Raw genomic sequence first — 18566 nt, 5'->3', positions numbered from 1 at the left:
CAAGTATTGGCTATTAAAGTGAGTAAATGGCAATATTATAAAGTTAAACACATGCCAAAAAACATTTTCCAGAGAACTAGGATTGTAACAATACCATTAATGAGGGCAAAGAGGTCTTAATGCAATTTTCACTTTCTAAAGTTTCAAAAAGAGGCTTTGAGCTAGTGCATTATTAATGTACTGAACATCTGGAACTATGTAAAAGCTATAGACATTGAGCAAATGCAGAATTTCTCCACTAGTTTGCATTCATACTTATTGCCTCCCCAGTGAGATACCAGCACTAAAAAGTTTGAAAAGCAAAATGACGGTGTCCAGATAAGGCATAAAACATTTCAATTGTCCTTTAATTTGTGAAACAAATAATAATAATAATAAGTACAGATAAATCTGAGAGATGTGACTTAATAAGTAAACTGAACTCTCACTGTACATGGACTAGTCTCTACATATGATAGAATTTGTTCTCTAGAAATTTATAAAACTATTTTATGACGGAAATCTCACATTTCCCAGTTGTGTGTATTAAAACCTAGTAGATGGCTCTCAGTGATTGTATTTCTCAGTTATTGTATTTTTACTTGCATAGTTAGAATATTTAAGATAGTTTTTAATTTGAATTATATATGTATTTATTTGTATGATTTCTCTGGAAAGAGGAAATAAGAGGTACAAGTGTACAATTTTTATGTCACCTGCAATGAGAATAGAAAGAATATAGACCTAAATATTCTCTTTTCTAAAATTTGAAATTTGCTTGTGTTCATTTCCACCAAAATAGTCTATTTTTCCTGTAGATGGTACAAGCTTAATTTGTTGTTTAATACATAAGAAAGGATTTTAAGGTAATTTTCATTAAAGACACTGAAATAAACACATCGTATTTTATGGAAAGATTATCTCATAGTCACCCAATTTTGCATTTTTACCATGTACCTGTTTAACAGAACTAAACCTAGAAGATACAATATTTCCTGTCCAGCCTTTTCACCTTGTGACTATCACGATCACGATCATCCTGTTGTTCGTCGATTACCTGGAGCAGGCCCCAGTAATGTCTCCTTCGTCCTAGCCCTGAGATTTTAAAAAGTGCCATATTCAAGGCTCTTTCGGGGTTAGGAGAATGAGACCCATCATCGTTACTGGTATTTGGCATATTGGGTACGCCACGGGGAGTTTGCCAGACTCTGCCGTGTGGGCAGGTAACATGGTGACTATTAACTCAGAATAATCTGTAGTACCTCCCTCAGGCACTGATTTTTGGTTTATTTGTCATTATTCCTTCTATGCCTTGGTTGCTATATTTTCTAAAGAGAATGAAAAAGGGTGGAAAAGAGAGTTGGATAAAAATGAAAGGAAGAAGCAAGAGAAGCAAGAAGGATGGAGGGAAAAAGTAAAGTGGATAAACAAAAAACATCTTACTGAATCCTTTTAATCATATTATAATTTTATCTCTATTGACATCTTGTAAATCATCTGAATACTGTTCCTAAAGATGAGGATGCCTAACTTTGTTCACTTCTATGCCTTCTATTATTTTGAACCTTCCTTATTTACTTATTTATTTATTAGCTGTATTTTTTAGGTATATTTTGTTTGTCAGGCACTGTTCTAGATACTGGATAATCTGCACTGAACAAAAGAAATGAAATCCATTGTTCTAATGGCAGTTTTATTCTCTTTTTTAAAACTTTTTTTATTGAATTACTGTGAGATATACCCTGACAAAGCTGTAAATATGATTGGATTTCAGTCATACAGTATTCCAACACCCATCTTCCCGCCAGTGTACATTTCTATGGGAGTTATATTCTAGGGGTAAGATAAAATAAACTAGAAACATAGAAATGAACTGATGTTAGATGGTGTTGGTATGTGAACTGAATGTTCAACACCGCCCCTCACTCCCATTCCCACCCTATTCCTACATTAAAATCGAAACTATGGCTAGGGAAGGCTGTGTTTGGAGATGGGATCTCTAAAGAACTTTTTAAGCCCTGATCCTCAGATTCCTATCTTTATAAGAAGGGATATCAGAAATCTCTTCCCCACTCTAACCCTTATCCCTGACCCGAGCACAGAGGAAACATCATGTAAGAACTCAGGAAAAAGAGTAAGGCAAGAAAAGAGTCATAAATCAGAATCAACTAGTTTCTTGATTTTGAACCCTCTAATGTCTAGAACTGTGAGAACTGATTTCTTTTTTGGGGGGGGCTCTTTTGGGGTCACACCTGGCAATGCACAGGGATTACTCCTGGCTCTGCACTCAGGAATTACCCTGGCAGTGTTCAGGGGACCATATGGGATGCTGGGAATCGAACCCGGGTTTGCCACGTGCAAGAAGGCAAACGCCCTACCCGCCTTGAGGAATGATTTCTTATGTTTGAATTGCCTCATTTTTGCTGATTTTATTGAGACATTGTTGACATATAATAAATGTACATGGGGCCAGACTGATCATACAGCAGGTCAGGCATTTGTCTTGCACACGTCCAACTGAGTTTGACCCCCGGTACCAATATGGTCCTCTGAACCCCGCCAGTAGTGATCCCTGAGCACAGAGCCACTGCTGGGTGTGGCCCAGAGGTTCCCCCAACAAAAAGCCCCAATAAAATAAATGTACATTTAAGATGCAATGTGATTTCTTACATGTATACATGACAAAATATTTGTGATATTTTTTATCGTAGTTAGTAGACTTGTACAGATAATGAATGACAAGTGCTACGTAGAAAAATTAAGCAGAGAAGTGGGAAATGAAAACTGGGGACGGGGTTTGTGAGAGCAGGTGGTCTAGAATTTTAATTGGAAATTTCTGGAAAACTTAACAAAGAAGGTGATACCAAGTAAAGGCCCAAATGGATGGGAGGAAGCAAACTATTCTGGTATGGGATGGGTATTTAGATAGAGGAATCTTGAGATAGGAAGGTGCCTGGTTAGAGATTGCAATGGCTATGTACAGCAGAGTCTAGGTAAAATGGAAGGAATAGTAGAATACATAACCTGAAAAGTAGCTAGGGAAAAATCTTGCCAGAGTAAGGATTTGGATTTTATTCAAAATGCAATAGAAAGCCATTGGCAGTTTTAAACTTACTATTATTTTTATTTTTTAAATTCATATTAGAAAGGGGCAGTGGTCCACACCCTGCTGGGCTCAAGGGTTCTTCCTGGTTCTCTGTTCAGGAGTGATTCCTGGTGGTGTTTGGGGGACCATCTGTGGTGCTATGAGTGAATTGGGGTTGGCTACAAGCTGCTAAGTACCTTGCCTGTACTATCATTTCAGGTCTAAACTTAGTTTTAGAAGTATTGTGCTGACTTCTGTATGGGAAATGAGCCTTATAAGAAAGGACTCTTAATAACTCACAAGAAGAGGTCGGGAGGTAGTACAGCAGTAGGCTGTATGCCTAGCACAGGGTCTCCAGACCATCACCAGATGCAGCTGGACGTTCCTGAGCACCATCAAGTATTACTCTGGATGCCCCCAACGTCATTAGGATCACCCAGATATCTCTGGACTGTAAGGCCCGAGCAGCTTCACATCTTTGGCTTTTGGCACTAAACCACCAGCAGGATTGGCCAAAAAAATCACTGGTAGGGGCCTCTTAAACCTCCTGAACACTACATGGGAAACTCCTCTCAATAATTTTTTTTAAAAAATTACATGAATATTAATGTGATTTGGACCATAGAGTGCAGGGAATCTAATTAATACTATTAATCTAATATTATTAATACTACTAATCTTAATACTATTAATCTGATCTTAGTAGTGTCAGACTGTTGGATAAATAGGACAGCTGTAAGGCATTTACCTTGCATGCATCCAAGTGTGTTCAATCTCTGCTCCTCCGCAGGAAGCTTAGATTTATTGAGCTATTCCCACAACAGTGCCCCTGAGGCACATCCAATTTCATCAAGCACTAATAATCCTATATTGCTTTTCTCTTTTCTTTATGTCACTTGCATGGTTTAGCAATGTCCTTTTTGTATAGACACAGGAAGACAGTTAATGCTGTACTTTTGTAACTTGGGAGTTAATTGACTCCAAATAACTTCTGGACATCTGTCATATTTACTCGACTTAAGTCGCAGTTGTCCTTCGTTCCTAGCACCCCAAAAGCAGGGTCCCAACAAAGGGACTGGATGAACCCCAGGCAAGCTGTGAGCTACCCTGGAATCAAAATAGGACAGGCCAAGTGCCATAATACTTAACTATAAGTTAAGAGCATGGTCATGGACAGATTCTGGCATGATCCAAAGAGAAACAACTGGACAAGTACCCCACTAAGGTTAGGAAAGACTAATCTGGCCTGAGCACTATAGTCTGGGATCTATAGTGAGATGTCCCCAGGAGAGCCACCCTACAAGCTTAATGTATCTCTTACTGTGTCCATACAAAATGACTAGAAAGATTAGGTAAAAGGTAAAGTTAAAGACCCTCCCGTTGATCTTCGATTTGCTCGAGCGGGCCCAGTAACATCTCCATTGGAGACTTTGTTGTTACTGTGTTTGGCATATCGAATACGTCACAGGGAGCTTGCCAGGCTCTGCCGTGCGGGCGAGATACTCTCGGTAGCTTGCCGGGCTCTCCGAGAGGGGCGGAGGAATGGAACTTGGGTTGGCCATGTTGGCTGCGTGCAAGGCAAACGCCCTACCGCTGTCCTAAAACTTAAGGTGACTGTTTAAATGGTTATGGGCTAAGGAAAGAAGAAATATGACCTTAGATGAAATTCTGACCTTCAGCACATCTCCAGGCAGGAGATCTTTGTCTTAGAAGAACTTCCCTGGGAGGAAGAGAAGGGCTTTACATATGTTGGTTGTGCTATCTGACCTGTGTGTAGTTGCTCCCCCAAACTTTGGAGGTTGAGGGCTTCAGACAAGTCTGCAAGACAGAGTACACTGAGAGATGAGCATGAAGGACAGGAGGAATACGGGAGTGGGTGAGACTGGAAGGAGGCAGAGGGAGGCAAGATTGGAATAAACTGTGACTAATCGCCAACCAGCCTGGCGGCCCTGTTCCCTCATTCATGCATCTGCTGACGCGGCTGGAGGCTGGGATGGGGGAAGAGGTTCATGGCCACCTAACTCACGTGGCAGGAGAGAAGCCCATACCCTTGCTCCCTTACTTTGTGATTACACAATTATGTAGATATATTTGACAAAATATTTTACCTTTGGCAATTGACTCAGTCTCAAACCCATCTCTTTTCTGAAGAATAGGGACTGGGGGTGCTGTGAATTACCCCAACAACCAGATACCATTTTTTTCTTATGCCTAGGAGCTGTCCAAAATTTTTCTCATTAACATAAAATTGTGGTATTCATTATTCATTTGTAAGCCTATGAAGCTGTTTTCATTGTCTATAAATCCCTGAATCTCTTAGAATCCAAACATCAATGGAGAATGTTTTATTCAACTATTGTTAATAATTGTATATTTTATTCTTGCTTTAAAATTTCTTATACTTTTGAAGTCCAAAGTTTGATGTTTTTTAAATCATATATTTGATATTCTCATTTCTAGGTAATGGATGAAAAATTTTTCTCTGCTGAATTTCTTTGGGGGAAAATTTTGTACATTGAATCAACTTTTGAATTATTTCTCAAACTTGAGGGATTATATTTAAGGGATAGTTTTACGTATCTTAAATGTTCAAAATATTCAGTACTGGAACTTATTATTTTCTCAGGGCCAGAGTGATACTACAGCAGGCAGGGTGCTTGCCTTGCATGTGGCAGATCCAGGTTTTAGTTCGGGTACCACGTGTAGTCCACAGAGCCTTATCAGAAGTGATTCCTGAATGCAGAGCCAGTGGATAAAACATTGAGTACCACCAGGTCTGACCCTGAAGACCAAAAACAAAAAGCTATTTTCTCATGATCTGGCAGTCAGAAATGAATTACCATGTGTATTTTCAGATTATTTGGCATACATTTTCACATATATACCAAAAAGCAAATACATTATTACCTTTGTCAGGGTCTTGTCCTTTGAACTGAAGTTTCACTATTGATGTCAGTGGGCTCCACAGGTGGCTCATGTGAAGTGGGGAGGAGAAAGTGGGAAGGAGACTTTCTCCCGATCCCGCCTCTGCCACCCAGAACCCAGGGATACTGGGTTCTTGTCTCACCTCATAGAAAGGAATTTCAGGAGTAGAGATGGGCAGTTTTTATTTGGAGGTTTTGAGGGGAAGGAGGGAGAGAAAGCAGGAAAGTGGAAAGTAACGTGCTCAAGAGAGAACCCTGGCTTTTCCAAGGGAAGAAAGAGCCATACACACATCCCAGCATTAGACATGAAAGCAGGAAAGCACACATCTCAAGAGGGGAGATGTGGATGATACATGTGCTCAGGCACCACGTGTACTCGGCCATATGGCACAGGCAGCACATGGGCTCAGGCAGTATATGTGCGCACTTCCTTTGTTTAAAGTGACTTTTATAGGGTTTCTCCAGCTTGCCCCGTGTGGAACTTTTACCTAGGTAAAAGTCCATTGTTAAGGAGGTTGTCAAGGGGGTAGAGTTGGGAGTGGTGATGGTCTTCTTTGAAATTCCTTTCCTGGCCTTTTGTTCCTGATGAAGCTTCTGTTGGAAGGGGGTCTAGCTTCCTCCTGGTCTGTTATAGACAGGCACCAGTTCTCCATGAGTTCAGGGCTATTACTTCCCAGGAAGTTTACTGCCATTGCCTTGGGAGGGGGCCTTCCCTATCTGCAGACCTGCCTACATCAATATGACATAGTCACATATTTGCTTTATTTATCTGGTTTTTGGGTCACTTCTAGCAGTACCCAGGGGCTGTTTCTGACTCTGTGCTGAGGAATTGCTTCCAGCGGTGCTTTGGGAACCATATGGTATTGGGCATCGAACCAGGTTAAAAGCAGACATTTTAACCTCTGTACTATCTCTCTGGCACCTAAAATCATATTGACTTAAAAAAAACAAACAAGATAAGTCTTTTTACTTGAACACGCAATTTTTGTTGTTGTGTTTTCTGCTTTCAGTTGTTAGAAAAGTTAAAAGAACGTTGGCTCTATACCGGTTTGTGGAATAATTTGGAGTTGGTGAAGACAGTCATTGTAGAACCACAGGGAGGAGAAAAAACCGATTTTGATGAATTACTACAGGTATATTATGATGCAATCAAGTTCAAAGGAGAGAAAGGTAATTGGAAATTATTTGATGGTCATATTCTTTTTCTATAATGTAAGAAATTGGTGCTAATAGAATTTTTGTGTTATCTTTGTAAATGTAATACACTTAAAGGAAAAATACCATTTTGTAATCTTGAGTGAAAAGAAAATGACTTAAATAAAATAATATTATATCCAGTTACTCTTTAAACAACAATTTAGCCTTATAAAATAGCATGCAGTTTCAGGGAGCTTCACATAGTCTTCTTTCTATTGGCTAAAATTTTGTGAAAGAACATAAATCAATCCACTTTATTAGCCAAATGAGCCCTACATTTTAATGCAAATAATATACTTTGTCCTTAGATTCTCTACTTTGAGTGCATTTGAATTTATAAAGTATGACTGATGGCTCAATTTCAAAGTTTGATAATCATATAATGTTTTCTAGGAAGAGCTGGCTAATAGTAATTTATGAATAAAACACCATCATAAAGATGCTATAACATAACTATCAGTATTTGCATGATAAAATTATAGACTGTTTCATATGTTTTTAAATCTTTGATAATTTAAATAGGGTATAAATAGAATTTATTTAAGTCACTGAAAATTTTACATCTAGTTTTAGGGAAATGGAATTAATTTAACTTTTTAATGATGAAACAGTTGGTTCACAGTTGTTTAGTTCATATTTAACACTTTGATACGGTTTTACCGCTATCTAGGATATAGACAATTTGTAAATTGGTTTACTGCTACCTTATACCTAAATGTAATTTTATTTCCCTTATACATAAAAGTATTGGGCTTATAAAACTTTATATCAAAATATTTTAGAATTTTGATTCTTTCAAATTTGCTACTATCATTACTTAATCAGATTTTCCAAATGACAAAAATAAACAATTCCTGAGAATTTTGGATGTGCTTTTAAAAATCCCTATTTTCTCTTTCTTAAGATGGAGCCCTCTTGGTAGCAGTTTGTCGTGGTAAAGTGAGTGAAGGTCTGGATTTCTCAGATGACAATGCCCGTGCTGTCATAACCATAGGAATTCCTTTTCCAAATGTGAAAGATCTACAGGTAAGTCATCAAAGCCTAGACATTTTGTTTATCATATAAATCAAGCTCATGTAAGTCTATGTTTTTCATAGCCCTCAGATATTTTTGTTTTAATTCTGTGGTGACTAAGAGTTTAGTTTTATATTAGTTTTTAACTTATTCAGATATTAGTTTAGTTTTTAACTTATTCAATCTTTTGCTCAACAAGAATAACTTTCAGAGTGTAGTCTGTGGTCAACAACTGAAATTTTGATGGAAATACACATATTCAGACCTACTGAATCAAAAGCTCTGGAGGTAGAATTTATATTTTTCAAGTTTTCAATCACAGACTCACAACGATCCTTCTGGGACTTCTAGAAACCTTTCTCTGTTTCTGTTCTCTCTATTCCCAAGATTTTCCCTGCATTTTCCTATTCCATATTTGAATATCTCCCTCCTCATCTCAGCAGGATCACTACATATATATAACCAGGAGTGCAATGTTCCATGCCTTTGTCAGGAAATTAAGACCAGGAAGGGAGCTGAGAGTCATAGAGTTCATCAACTGGAGCTCCTTGAGCTCCTTGATTTTGAGGTTATATGTTATGTTGTTATGTATCTAATTTCTGCAAATATTTTGTTGGTTTTATGGTTACAATGGGAGGAATAGTTCAGAAATAAGAGTTTTGTTTTATGAACACTGGTTTGCTAAGCTTTATACTTGACTGAGTTAGTTATTGCAATAGTGTGAGACCTAAGGTGATATTATCTTCGATTAGGGAGTATTTTCTTTTATTTTTGTTACATGTTTTAAGGTTCTAGCAATTGAAGACCATATTTGAGATTTTCTGGCTGCTGAATTTACTCCATTGAGTACATAATTTATATCCCTTCCTTCAGGATACAATCTGTTAGGATCTCATACTAGAGTAGGAATTCCTTTACTAGAGAGCTATCTTCTTATTAATACTAGACAGACATTAGAAACTACCTAAAATTTTCAGGAATGAATAGTATTTCACTGGTTGGCCCCTATTTTTTTTTTCCAAATTCTTGACCTCTTCAAAATTTCTAAAAATCCTCAAATACTTTTGTTGACTTCTACTGCTTCCAGTCACTGAGTGCTGATTACCAGATCCAGGAGTTACCATGCTCAGGAGTTCTAATCTAAAATAGCTCCTTCTTACTTTTGTTACTGATGAAATAGTTAACATGTACTTAAAAACGGGCTGGAATGACAGCACAGCGGTAGGACATTTGCCTTGTGCGCAGCCAGGCCTGCCGAGTCAGGTTCAATCCGTCTGCCCCTCTTGGAAAGCCCTGCAAGCTACCGAGAGTATCTCGCCCGCAGCAAAGCCTGGCAAGCTACCCGTGATGCATTCAATATGCCAAACACAGTAACAAGTCTCAAAATAGAGATGTTACTGGGCCCACTTGAGCAAATTGATGAACAACAGGAGGACAGTGACAGTGACAGTACTTAAAAATGCTGTTGGGTTCACTATTAGCAGCATTAGTGCTGATAGTAAACTGCAGCTGAGTGCTGTTGACTGCTCTGCTTTGGGCAGTGGTACTGCAGTGGCGCTTTATAGCTTACTTGTTTACCTTTTGGCTGTAATGCTGTGTTAAAATTTTTCTGTGTCCTGAATAGATACTTTTTTCTCCCTAAACCAGCTCTCTTTAAATTTTTGCTTGTTCTGCATCTCTTTCTTGGATTTAATTATATGAAACCTTGATATATGAGCTGATAAAGCTGATAAAGGAGATAGCTTTCTCTCTCATAATAGGTTAACTAATTAATATACTTACAAAATAACAACGCTTAATTCACATTAAACTCATAATAATAATTTCATCTAAGGAGATGAGAAATGAATGATATTGGGATACATATTTAAAAAAGACTTTAGCACATCCTATTATATTTCACTTGAAAACAGGTTTCAAGGAAATATGGATGATTATTATGTTATTCTCCTTTTTTTATTTTTTGGCCACACCTGCAATGCTCATGGGTTACTTCTGGCTTTGCACTCAGGAATTACTTCTGGCAGTGTTTGGGGGACCATAGAGGATGCTGGGGATCAAACATGGGTTGGTGGCATGCAAGACAAATCCATATTCACTGTAATACCTCTCTGGCCCTATTACAGTCTTCTTCGAAAAATTCTTTTTTTCTTTTTTTTATTGAATCATTGTGAGATACAGCTACAAAGCTTTCATGTTTGAGTTATTGTCATACAATGATCAAACACCCATCCCTTCACCAGTGCATTTTCCACCACCAAAGTTCCCAGTATCCACCCCACTTCAAAAAATTCTTAAAAACAAATTACTACATAAAGAAAAAATTACATTTGTCTTCTATATTTGTTATCTTAACTGTTCAACTATGATTCTGGGTCTTGTTGTTATGCCAATCTTGGATTCTTAATGTTTTCTTTTCCTCAGATAAATTCTTGTCAGGCAATATCTCATTCTTTTATACAAAAAAATCTGTGGGTTTTTTTTTTTTTGGTTTTGGTTTATATGTGATGCTGAGGACCATCTCCTGGCAGTGTTTGGGAGATCGTGTGCAGTTTTGGGGATTGAACCCTAGTCAGCCACATGCAAAACAAGTGGCTGACTCGTACTATCTCTCCACAATCAAAAAAGATACTTGTTGACCTGATCGGACAATCCTTAGAAATGATCCTGTTGCAATAGTTAATCCTAACCCTTAATTCAAGTGAATTCTTGAAGCAGGAGAGTGAAGTTTCTCTAGTGGTTCCTAAATGAGGTAAGTAGTGTAGACACAAGTATAGTCCAGACTATGTTAGGATAAGGGACAAATAAGGAGGGAAATTGTGGCAATGACAGATATAAGAGGAATGTGTTTCTTGTTGTTACATGTCTGGCTCAATTCTACCTGAACACATTTTAAAACTCAGATACTCAAAATAGAAATCATTAGGCTGAAGAGATGGTACTTGGGTAATATACTTGCATGCAGCCAACCCTGGTTCTAACACTGCATAGTTCCTGAACACTACCAGATGCAATTCTGGAGACCTCCGAAACACTGCATCCTCAGGTCTTTGCATTGAACCTCCAGAACAATTGACTGAAAAATGCTGGAAGGGCCTCCTGAACATTCTTGGGAACCCCCATTCCCCCCACTCACAGCTCCCTCAAAACAAAGCCCTCTACAATGATATATTATTGATCACACTGTCAGTTGGGCAGCTGGATGGGAAGAATGTAGGCTGAGCATCGCAGGGTAGCTCTGCTGAATTTAGCTAGGGTCGGTCACCCTGCTTTGTTTGGTTTGACCAATGTAGGTTATCTGTAGCTGGGTCAACTTTGGTATTTCATTCTTTGTAACCCATCAGACTAGCCAAAGCATGTTATCATTGCAATGACAGAGGTACAACAGGGCAGGCTTTGCAAGTACTTTTCAAGTACCTGTTTATATCATATCTGCTAATCTGTTGACCAAAACCTGTTATATATTCAAGATCAAGGTCAGAAGCAGTGAGAGAGAAATGTTTTTTGTTTTTTTGTTTTTTTTTTCATGTTAAATGTGGCAAAAGACTCAAAAGTTCTGAGTACTTTTTTCTTAACTAAATTATATTTTGTAAGGCATCCATTCAAAGACAGATTTTTATATTAAAAAAGAATATCACAGAATTAGTACAGGGATTAAAATACATGCTTTGCATGCAAACTTATCCTGGTTAAAACTTGGCTCTACATAGTCCCCTGAACATCTCTCAAATACTGCCAGGTATCACCCTGGAGACCCCACTCTCACATTGCAGTGCTGAAGCAGCACCATATCCTCAGGCCTTGGCATTAAATCACTGACCAAGAATTGACAGGAAGGATCCCTGGACTGCCAAGCCTCCAAATAAGAAAGATGGTAAGAAGGCCTTTTATTGTTTGAAAATTATTGAGATTCAGCAACAGTATGAAATATAGATGATTTCTTAAAATTCATAGATAAACAATTTTAATATTAGTGGAATTCTATAGGATATAAAAGGAGTTTTACATTTTAATGAAATCCACTGTTTATTTCTTAATACCTATGCTTATGTGTCATATTTAGGAAGCCATTGCCAATTCCTAGGTCACATAGATTTGCCCTTAGTTTTTCCTTCAAAAAGTTTTATTCTGTTGGGGGTCGAAGCGATTGTATAGCGGATAAATTGCTACCTTGCACGAGACCCCCAGCACCCCATATGATCCTTCAAAAGACACTAGGGGTCAGCATTGAGCACTGCTGGGTGTGGCCCAAAAACAAATCAAAAGAAAAAGTTTTATACTGTTATCTCTAATCGTAGATAATTGGACCATTTAGAATTTTGCATATAAGGGTCTAGCTTTCTTTTATCTAAAATTTCTTATAGACATCAGTTAGTTTGATCATGCATCTTTTATTAATTCATTCCTAGAATTTAATCTGTTTACATCTAACGTAACTCTGATAAGAAAGGAGGCCTACTTTTATCCTTTGCTATTGATTTTTTTACTTTTGTGCCTTTTGTTCTTCAAATTTTTTTTTGCCCTTTTTTGTATTTAGTTGATTTTTTTTGGTCAGGTACTACTTTGGTTTCCTTCTTACCTTTTGTGTGTCTTTGTTTATCTTCTAAGTATAACCTAGACATATCAGGTAATCTTAATCTGTTTTTTTGTTTTTATATTGTTGGGCCAGAAAGATAGTAGGGTAGGTTTTTTGCCTTGCAGCCTTTGACCTGGGTTTGATACCCAGCACTCTTATGGTTCTGAGTCCTGCCTGGAGTGATTCCTTAGAATCTCCAGAAATAAAAACAAACAAAACATCCAACACCCCCCATATGTATATTGCATCTGTATATACATGTATATATGTATATACATATATATTTCTATTAGTATAACTGAAGTTATTAATTTGTATCTTTGTCTTTTAGATTGCTTTACTGTTTTAATGTCTATAAGTATTTTTAAATAATATGTTAGATATTGTACATTGAAGAGTAAAACAATTTTTTAAACATCTTTCTGTCTCTACAATTAGAATATTATGCTTGAAACGATGTTCTATTTCACTTGGGAAATCTAGTTTAAAACCACACTGAGATGATCTGGAGAGATAGTACAAGGTTTAAGACACTTGCATTACATTTGGCCAACCCTAGTTCGAACCCTGGCCCTGCATATGGTCCGTTGAGCACTATTATGTATGTTCCTGAACACAGAGCCAGAAGTGGCTTTTGAATACCTCCAGTTGTGGCCCAAAAAAGAAAAAGAAAAAAAAACTACAATGAGATAAAATTTTACACCCATTAGAATGATCTTTATTGAAAAAAAATGAAAACAAATTTTGTTGAGGCTGTGAAGAAAAAGTATATTTTATATACTGTTGGTGGGAATATAAATTGATTTCACCTTCATAGGAAAAATGTCTAGAAGTCCTTTTAAAAATGAAGAGTTAGGGGGCTGGAGCAATAACACAGTGGGTAGGGCATTTGCCTTGCATGTGGCCAACCCGGGTTCAATTTCCAGCATCCCACATGGTCCCCTGAGCACCGCCAGGGGTAATTTCTGAGTGCAGAGTCAGGAGTAACCCCTGTGCATCGTTGGGTGTGACCCAAAAAGAAAAAAAAAGAAGAAGAAGAAGAAGCATTAGACCGGAATGATAGGCCAGTGAGGAGCACATTTGCCTTGCAGATGGCCTGCCTTGCAGGTTCAACCCCCGGCATCCCATATGGTCCCCTGAGCACCACCAAAAGTAATTACTGCGTACAGAGCCAGGAATAGCACTGTACATCACTGGGTGTGACAGAAAGAAAGAAAGAAAGAAAGAAAGAAAGAAAGAAAGAAAGAAAGAAAGAAAGAAAGAAAGAGAGAGAGAAAGAGAGAGAGAAAAGAAAAGAAAAGGTGGGCATCAGAGAGCTAACACAGGGAGTATGATGCTTTGCTTGTATGTGGCTGTCTCTGGTTTGATCTCTAGCACACCACATATGGTCCCCTGAACAGAGTTCTGAATGAGCCTCATCCATGAGAATGAATGAATGAATCAGTAAATCAGTCAATTTGCTGAAAAACTCGGGTATGCAGGTTTTGTGACCAAAATCTCTAGGCTCTCACAGAATTGGGAATGGGCAAGCTCCCCATCTTCCTGTTCTACCGGGACCCTGGCAATCATAGCCACGAACTGCCTCTGGCGCCATATAAGCTCATTAATGGCCATGATCCAGAGACTCACAAATAAATCTCAGAAGAGGAAGAGAGCAACATGCCACAGAGATGCCTACATACCCCAAAGTCACCATCCAGTTAAAATTTTAACTCTAGCTGTATCATCCTACTTTAAAATTTTACAATTCTTGGAGTGACATCTCATACTCTGCCCTACTGATGTACCAAGAGTAGCACATTACATTTGATGGAGTGTAATGTAGAAAGCAACCTAATGTGTGTGTGTGTGTGTGTATGAGCACACATGCTCACACACACACACACACACAACACATATATAAGCACACAATGGGAAACCAGTAACAACATGTTAGTAAACTCTTATAAAAGGGCTTAATGGCTCCAGGGTGAGATACAACACTCCACACACCTTCCTCTAAGGAAACTTTTTTTGGATCATTTTTAGAAGATTATTTCTTATTCATAACACTGTAGCACTGTCCTCCCGTTGTTCATCGATTTGCTTGAGCGGGCACTAGTAACATCTCCATTGGGTGACTTCTTGTTACTGTTTTTGGTGTATCAAATATGTCACGGGTAGCTTGCCAGGCTTTGCCGTGCTGGCGAGATACTCTCAGTAGCTTGCTTAGGTAGGGTGTTTGCCTTGCACGCAGCCGACCCGGGCAACCCAGGTTTGATTCCTCCACCCCTCTCGGAGAGCCCAGCAAGCTACGAAGAGTATCTTGCCCGCACAGCAAAGCCTGGCAAGCTACCCATGACATGTTCGATATGCCAAACACAGTAACAAGTGTCACAATGGAGACGTTACTGGGCCCGGTTGAGCAACTCGATGAACAACGGGAGGACAGTGTTTTTTTGTTTGACTATGATTATAGGGCTGGAGCGATAGCACAGCGGGTAGGGCATTCGTCTTACAAGCGGCCAACATGGCTGACCCGAGTTCGATTCCTCCGCCCCTCTCGGAAAGCCCGGCAAGCTACCGAGAGTATTCGATATGCCAAACACAGTAACAACGAAGTCTCCGATGGAGACGTTACTGGGCCCGCTCGAGCAAATCGACGATCAACGGGAGGGCCTTTACCTTTACCTTTACCTTTATGATTATAAGGGTAAAAAAAATTGTTTTGACAAATGCCTAGAAGTGATTCTACTGAATCAAATGGTATTTTCTTTTTCTTTTTGTTTGGAGGCCATATTTGGTGATGCTCAGGGCTTACTTCTGGCTCTGTGCTCAGGGATCACACATGGAGGGGGCCAGGGCACTCCATGTGGTGTCAAGGATTGAATTTGAGTCAACTTCCTGGAAAGCAAGCACCCTACCCATTGTACTATTGCTCTGACTCCTAGATATTTGATTTGAAGAAAAATAGCTCACCATTCCTAGACCCTTGAACATTAATATGACGTTTAATGAGGCAATGTAATATTTTATGAATCATTGAAGGAGTTATAGAAGGAAATGCTCAATTGCTATAGCATTTTATACTCTTAATCAATTGGGAAAGTAACATTGACTATATTTTTATATGAGTTTTCTATTACTGCACTGCAAAATACCACAAACTCAGTAACTTAAGGTACCATACATTTCTCTTTCATGGTTTATATGGGTCAGAAGTTTGTTTCTGGTTAAAGCTCAATCCTCTGCTCAGTTTCCACAAGATCGCAATTTATGTTGGTTGAATTGTGTTCTCCCTGGACTTGAAATCTTTTTCCAAGTTTATTCAAATTGTTGGCTGGTCCTTTAGGTTGCAGGGTTGACCTGTCTAGGGCCTGCTCTCTTATCCTAAGATCACTTACAATTTCCTTATCTAGTGGCCTTCTCACAAAATTGAAAATTACTTCTTCAAGGCCAACAAGATTCTCTGAGCTCCATTCTGCAAAGACTGACATATAACTTGACATGATTTTAGGAATAACTTACATGCACCATTTCTTTTTGTTTTGTTTTGTTTTTGGGTTTTGGGCCACACTCGGCAGGTGGTGCTCAGAACTTACTAGTAGCTCTGTGCTCAGGATAACTCCTGATGGAGCTTGGGGGAGACACAGGGAGTACTGGGGATCAAACTCAGGTTGGCAGCATGCAAGACAAGTGCTTTGTCCACTGTACAACCTCTATAGCCCCTATTAGTTTATAATAGTGATATAATTAAGGAAATGACCATCCTATCACCTTTGTCATTCTGTTGGCTAGAACAAGTCACAGGTTCTGCTTATACTCAAGGGAAGAGAACACATTAGACACATCTCCCTATGAATCAGTTACCTTAGGGTATGTCTTCCATATTATTATTTCTAAATGAGATGATAAGCTAAATGACTTCCATAAAGGTCTCTTCAAAACTAAAATATTTGTTTAAATTACTAGGTCAAAAATTAGGACTTTATCGTTTTCTTTTATATTAGTACTCGACTGAGTACTAATATAAATTAGTACTGTATTAGTACTGTATTAGTAGTAATCATCTGGAATAAGTAAAATTTATTTCTAAAATGAAAACTTTAAATATTCTATCATATGAAAACTGAAACCATCTATTTCTATACAATGTTTCTCTGCTTTTTTAAATCAGTATTTTTAAGGGATACAATTGATGTATGAGTTAGAGAAGTGATTTGAGTGAAAAAGAGGGCAATGACATTGATTTTTATGATTCTAATTTTTTCTTAAATTTGTGACATGGATTATGAAAGTAAAAATTTAAATACTAACTTAAACTTTGTCTCAACTGTAGTGCTTGGCTTTTAGAAAAGCAGGAAAATGTATATTAGAGCCAAAAATATGACTTATTTGGCTGTGACCAGGATTTCCTCTTTTCACCTTAGGGATTAGAAAGTTGGAGGTAGGAAAATTTCATTTTGGAGCCAAGTGTGACTTGTTTAGTTGAAGTCGTAATTTATTGCACATACTTCAGGGACCTGAAAATAAAGAAACCCACTATGAAATGTTGATAATAGGCCACTCTGAGGGACAAGCATTAAGCTAACTTCCCCAGTGAGAATATTTTTTCACTTCCACCTTTCCCAGATGCTTCTGATCATTCATAAGGACATACTTAATCGTGAAATAGTTAAGAAGAAAACTTTCTGTAACTCAGCCAAAGTATTTGAGGGACAGGAGAGTGAATCAAGGCCTTTATATGACTAGACATTAGTGGAAAGTATAACTAAAAGAAAAAAAAATTTAATATATTTAAACACAGTGTAACAAGTCTGTTCTTTAATGAATATCTAAAGTAAATCATTTAGTCAGTCACTCTGATCTCAAAACTACAAAAGCCTTTAAATTTGTAATTAAGCCTCCATATCACAAATTTATGGCATGGCTATCTTCAGTGGCACATTATACAGTGTTTGTAGAATTTTAAATTACATTTATTTTTATTTTTACTTTGCCATACCAGACACTGCTCAGGGATCACTTGTAGCTCCACTCAGGGCACCAGATGGGGTGCCAAGTACTGAACCAAGACTGAGCAAATAAAAGACAAGCACCTTACCCGCTATACTATTTCTCTGGCTTCTATTTGTATTCTTTAGTGTTCTGTAAAAATATCCTCCCTAAAAGGTAGCTCACAGGACTGGGGGTGCATGCTTTGAATGTGAAGACTCGGTTTGACCTCCTGCATCATTTAGTCCCCTGAACACAGTAAACACAAACACAGTTCTGTTTTGTTTTTTGTTTTTTGTTTTGCTTTTTGGATCACACCCGGCGATGCTCAGGGGTTACTCCTGGCTCTGCACTCAGGAATCACTCCTGGCGGTGGTCAGGGGACCATATGGGATGCTGGGAATCGAACCTGGGTCTGCCGTGTGCAAGGCAAATGCCCTACCCGCTATGCTATCACTTCAACCCTCCACAAACAGTTTTGTGTCCCCAAAACAAAACACAACAATATTCTTCCACTGTAAATATTATGCCTTTATTCCTTTGGGGAAAAATTCATAAGGCTATATTTAGGGGAGGCCTAAGGCCAAACTCTGACATCTTCCTAAGCACATGTCATCAGATGGGGAAAAAGACAAGAATGACTGTCACTTCTTCAAGGTCCTGTTTTCTGGATATCTGGGGAGAAGCCTAATAGGAAAAAGCAACCAGAAACTGGCTGACGAAAATAAATTGCTAAAGTAGGTATGATACAGGAATTACTATTAAACTCATATGGATGCAAAGACATATTTAGGAATTTACCATCGGCCACCCAACT

General features: G+C 38.3%; 2 protein-coding genes across 2 annotated transcripts in view; both read left to right on the top strand.

The window, feature by feature from the left end:
* BRIP1 (BRCA1 interacting helicase 1) overlaps positions 1 to 18566 on the top strand; it is a 158411-nt gene that overhangs the window by 90423 nt on the left and 49422 nt on the right. The window contains 2 exon segments of the mRNA XM_056127330.1: positions 6999 to 7158; positions 8090 to 8211. Coding sequence (XP_055983305.1) covers positions 6999 to 7158; positions 8090 to 8211 — 282 coding nt within the window.
* Positions 1 to 18566, top strand: part of INTS2 (integrator complex subunit 2) — a 186620-nt gene that overhangs the window by 150310 nt on the left and 17744 nt on the right. The window lies entirely within an intron of this gene.

Source organism: Sorex fumeus, unplaced genomic scaffold (genome assembly GCF_029834395.1).
Source record: "Sorex fumeus unplaced genomic scaffold, SorFum_2.1 ptg000063l, whole genome shotgun sequence".
NCBI lineage: Eukaryota > Metazoa > Chordata > Mammalia > Eulipotyphla > Soricidae > Sorex > Sorex fumeus.
The sequence above is the reverse complement of the archived record's forward strand: the minus strand, read 5'-3'. Positions and strand labels throughout refer to the sequence as shown.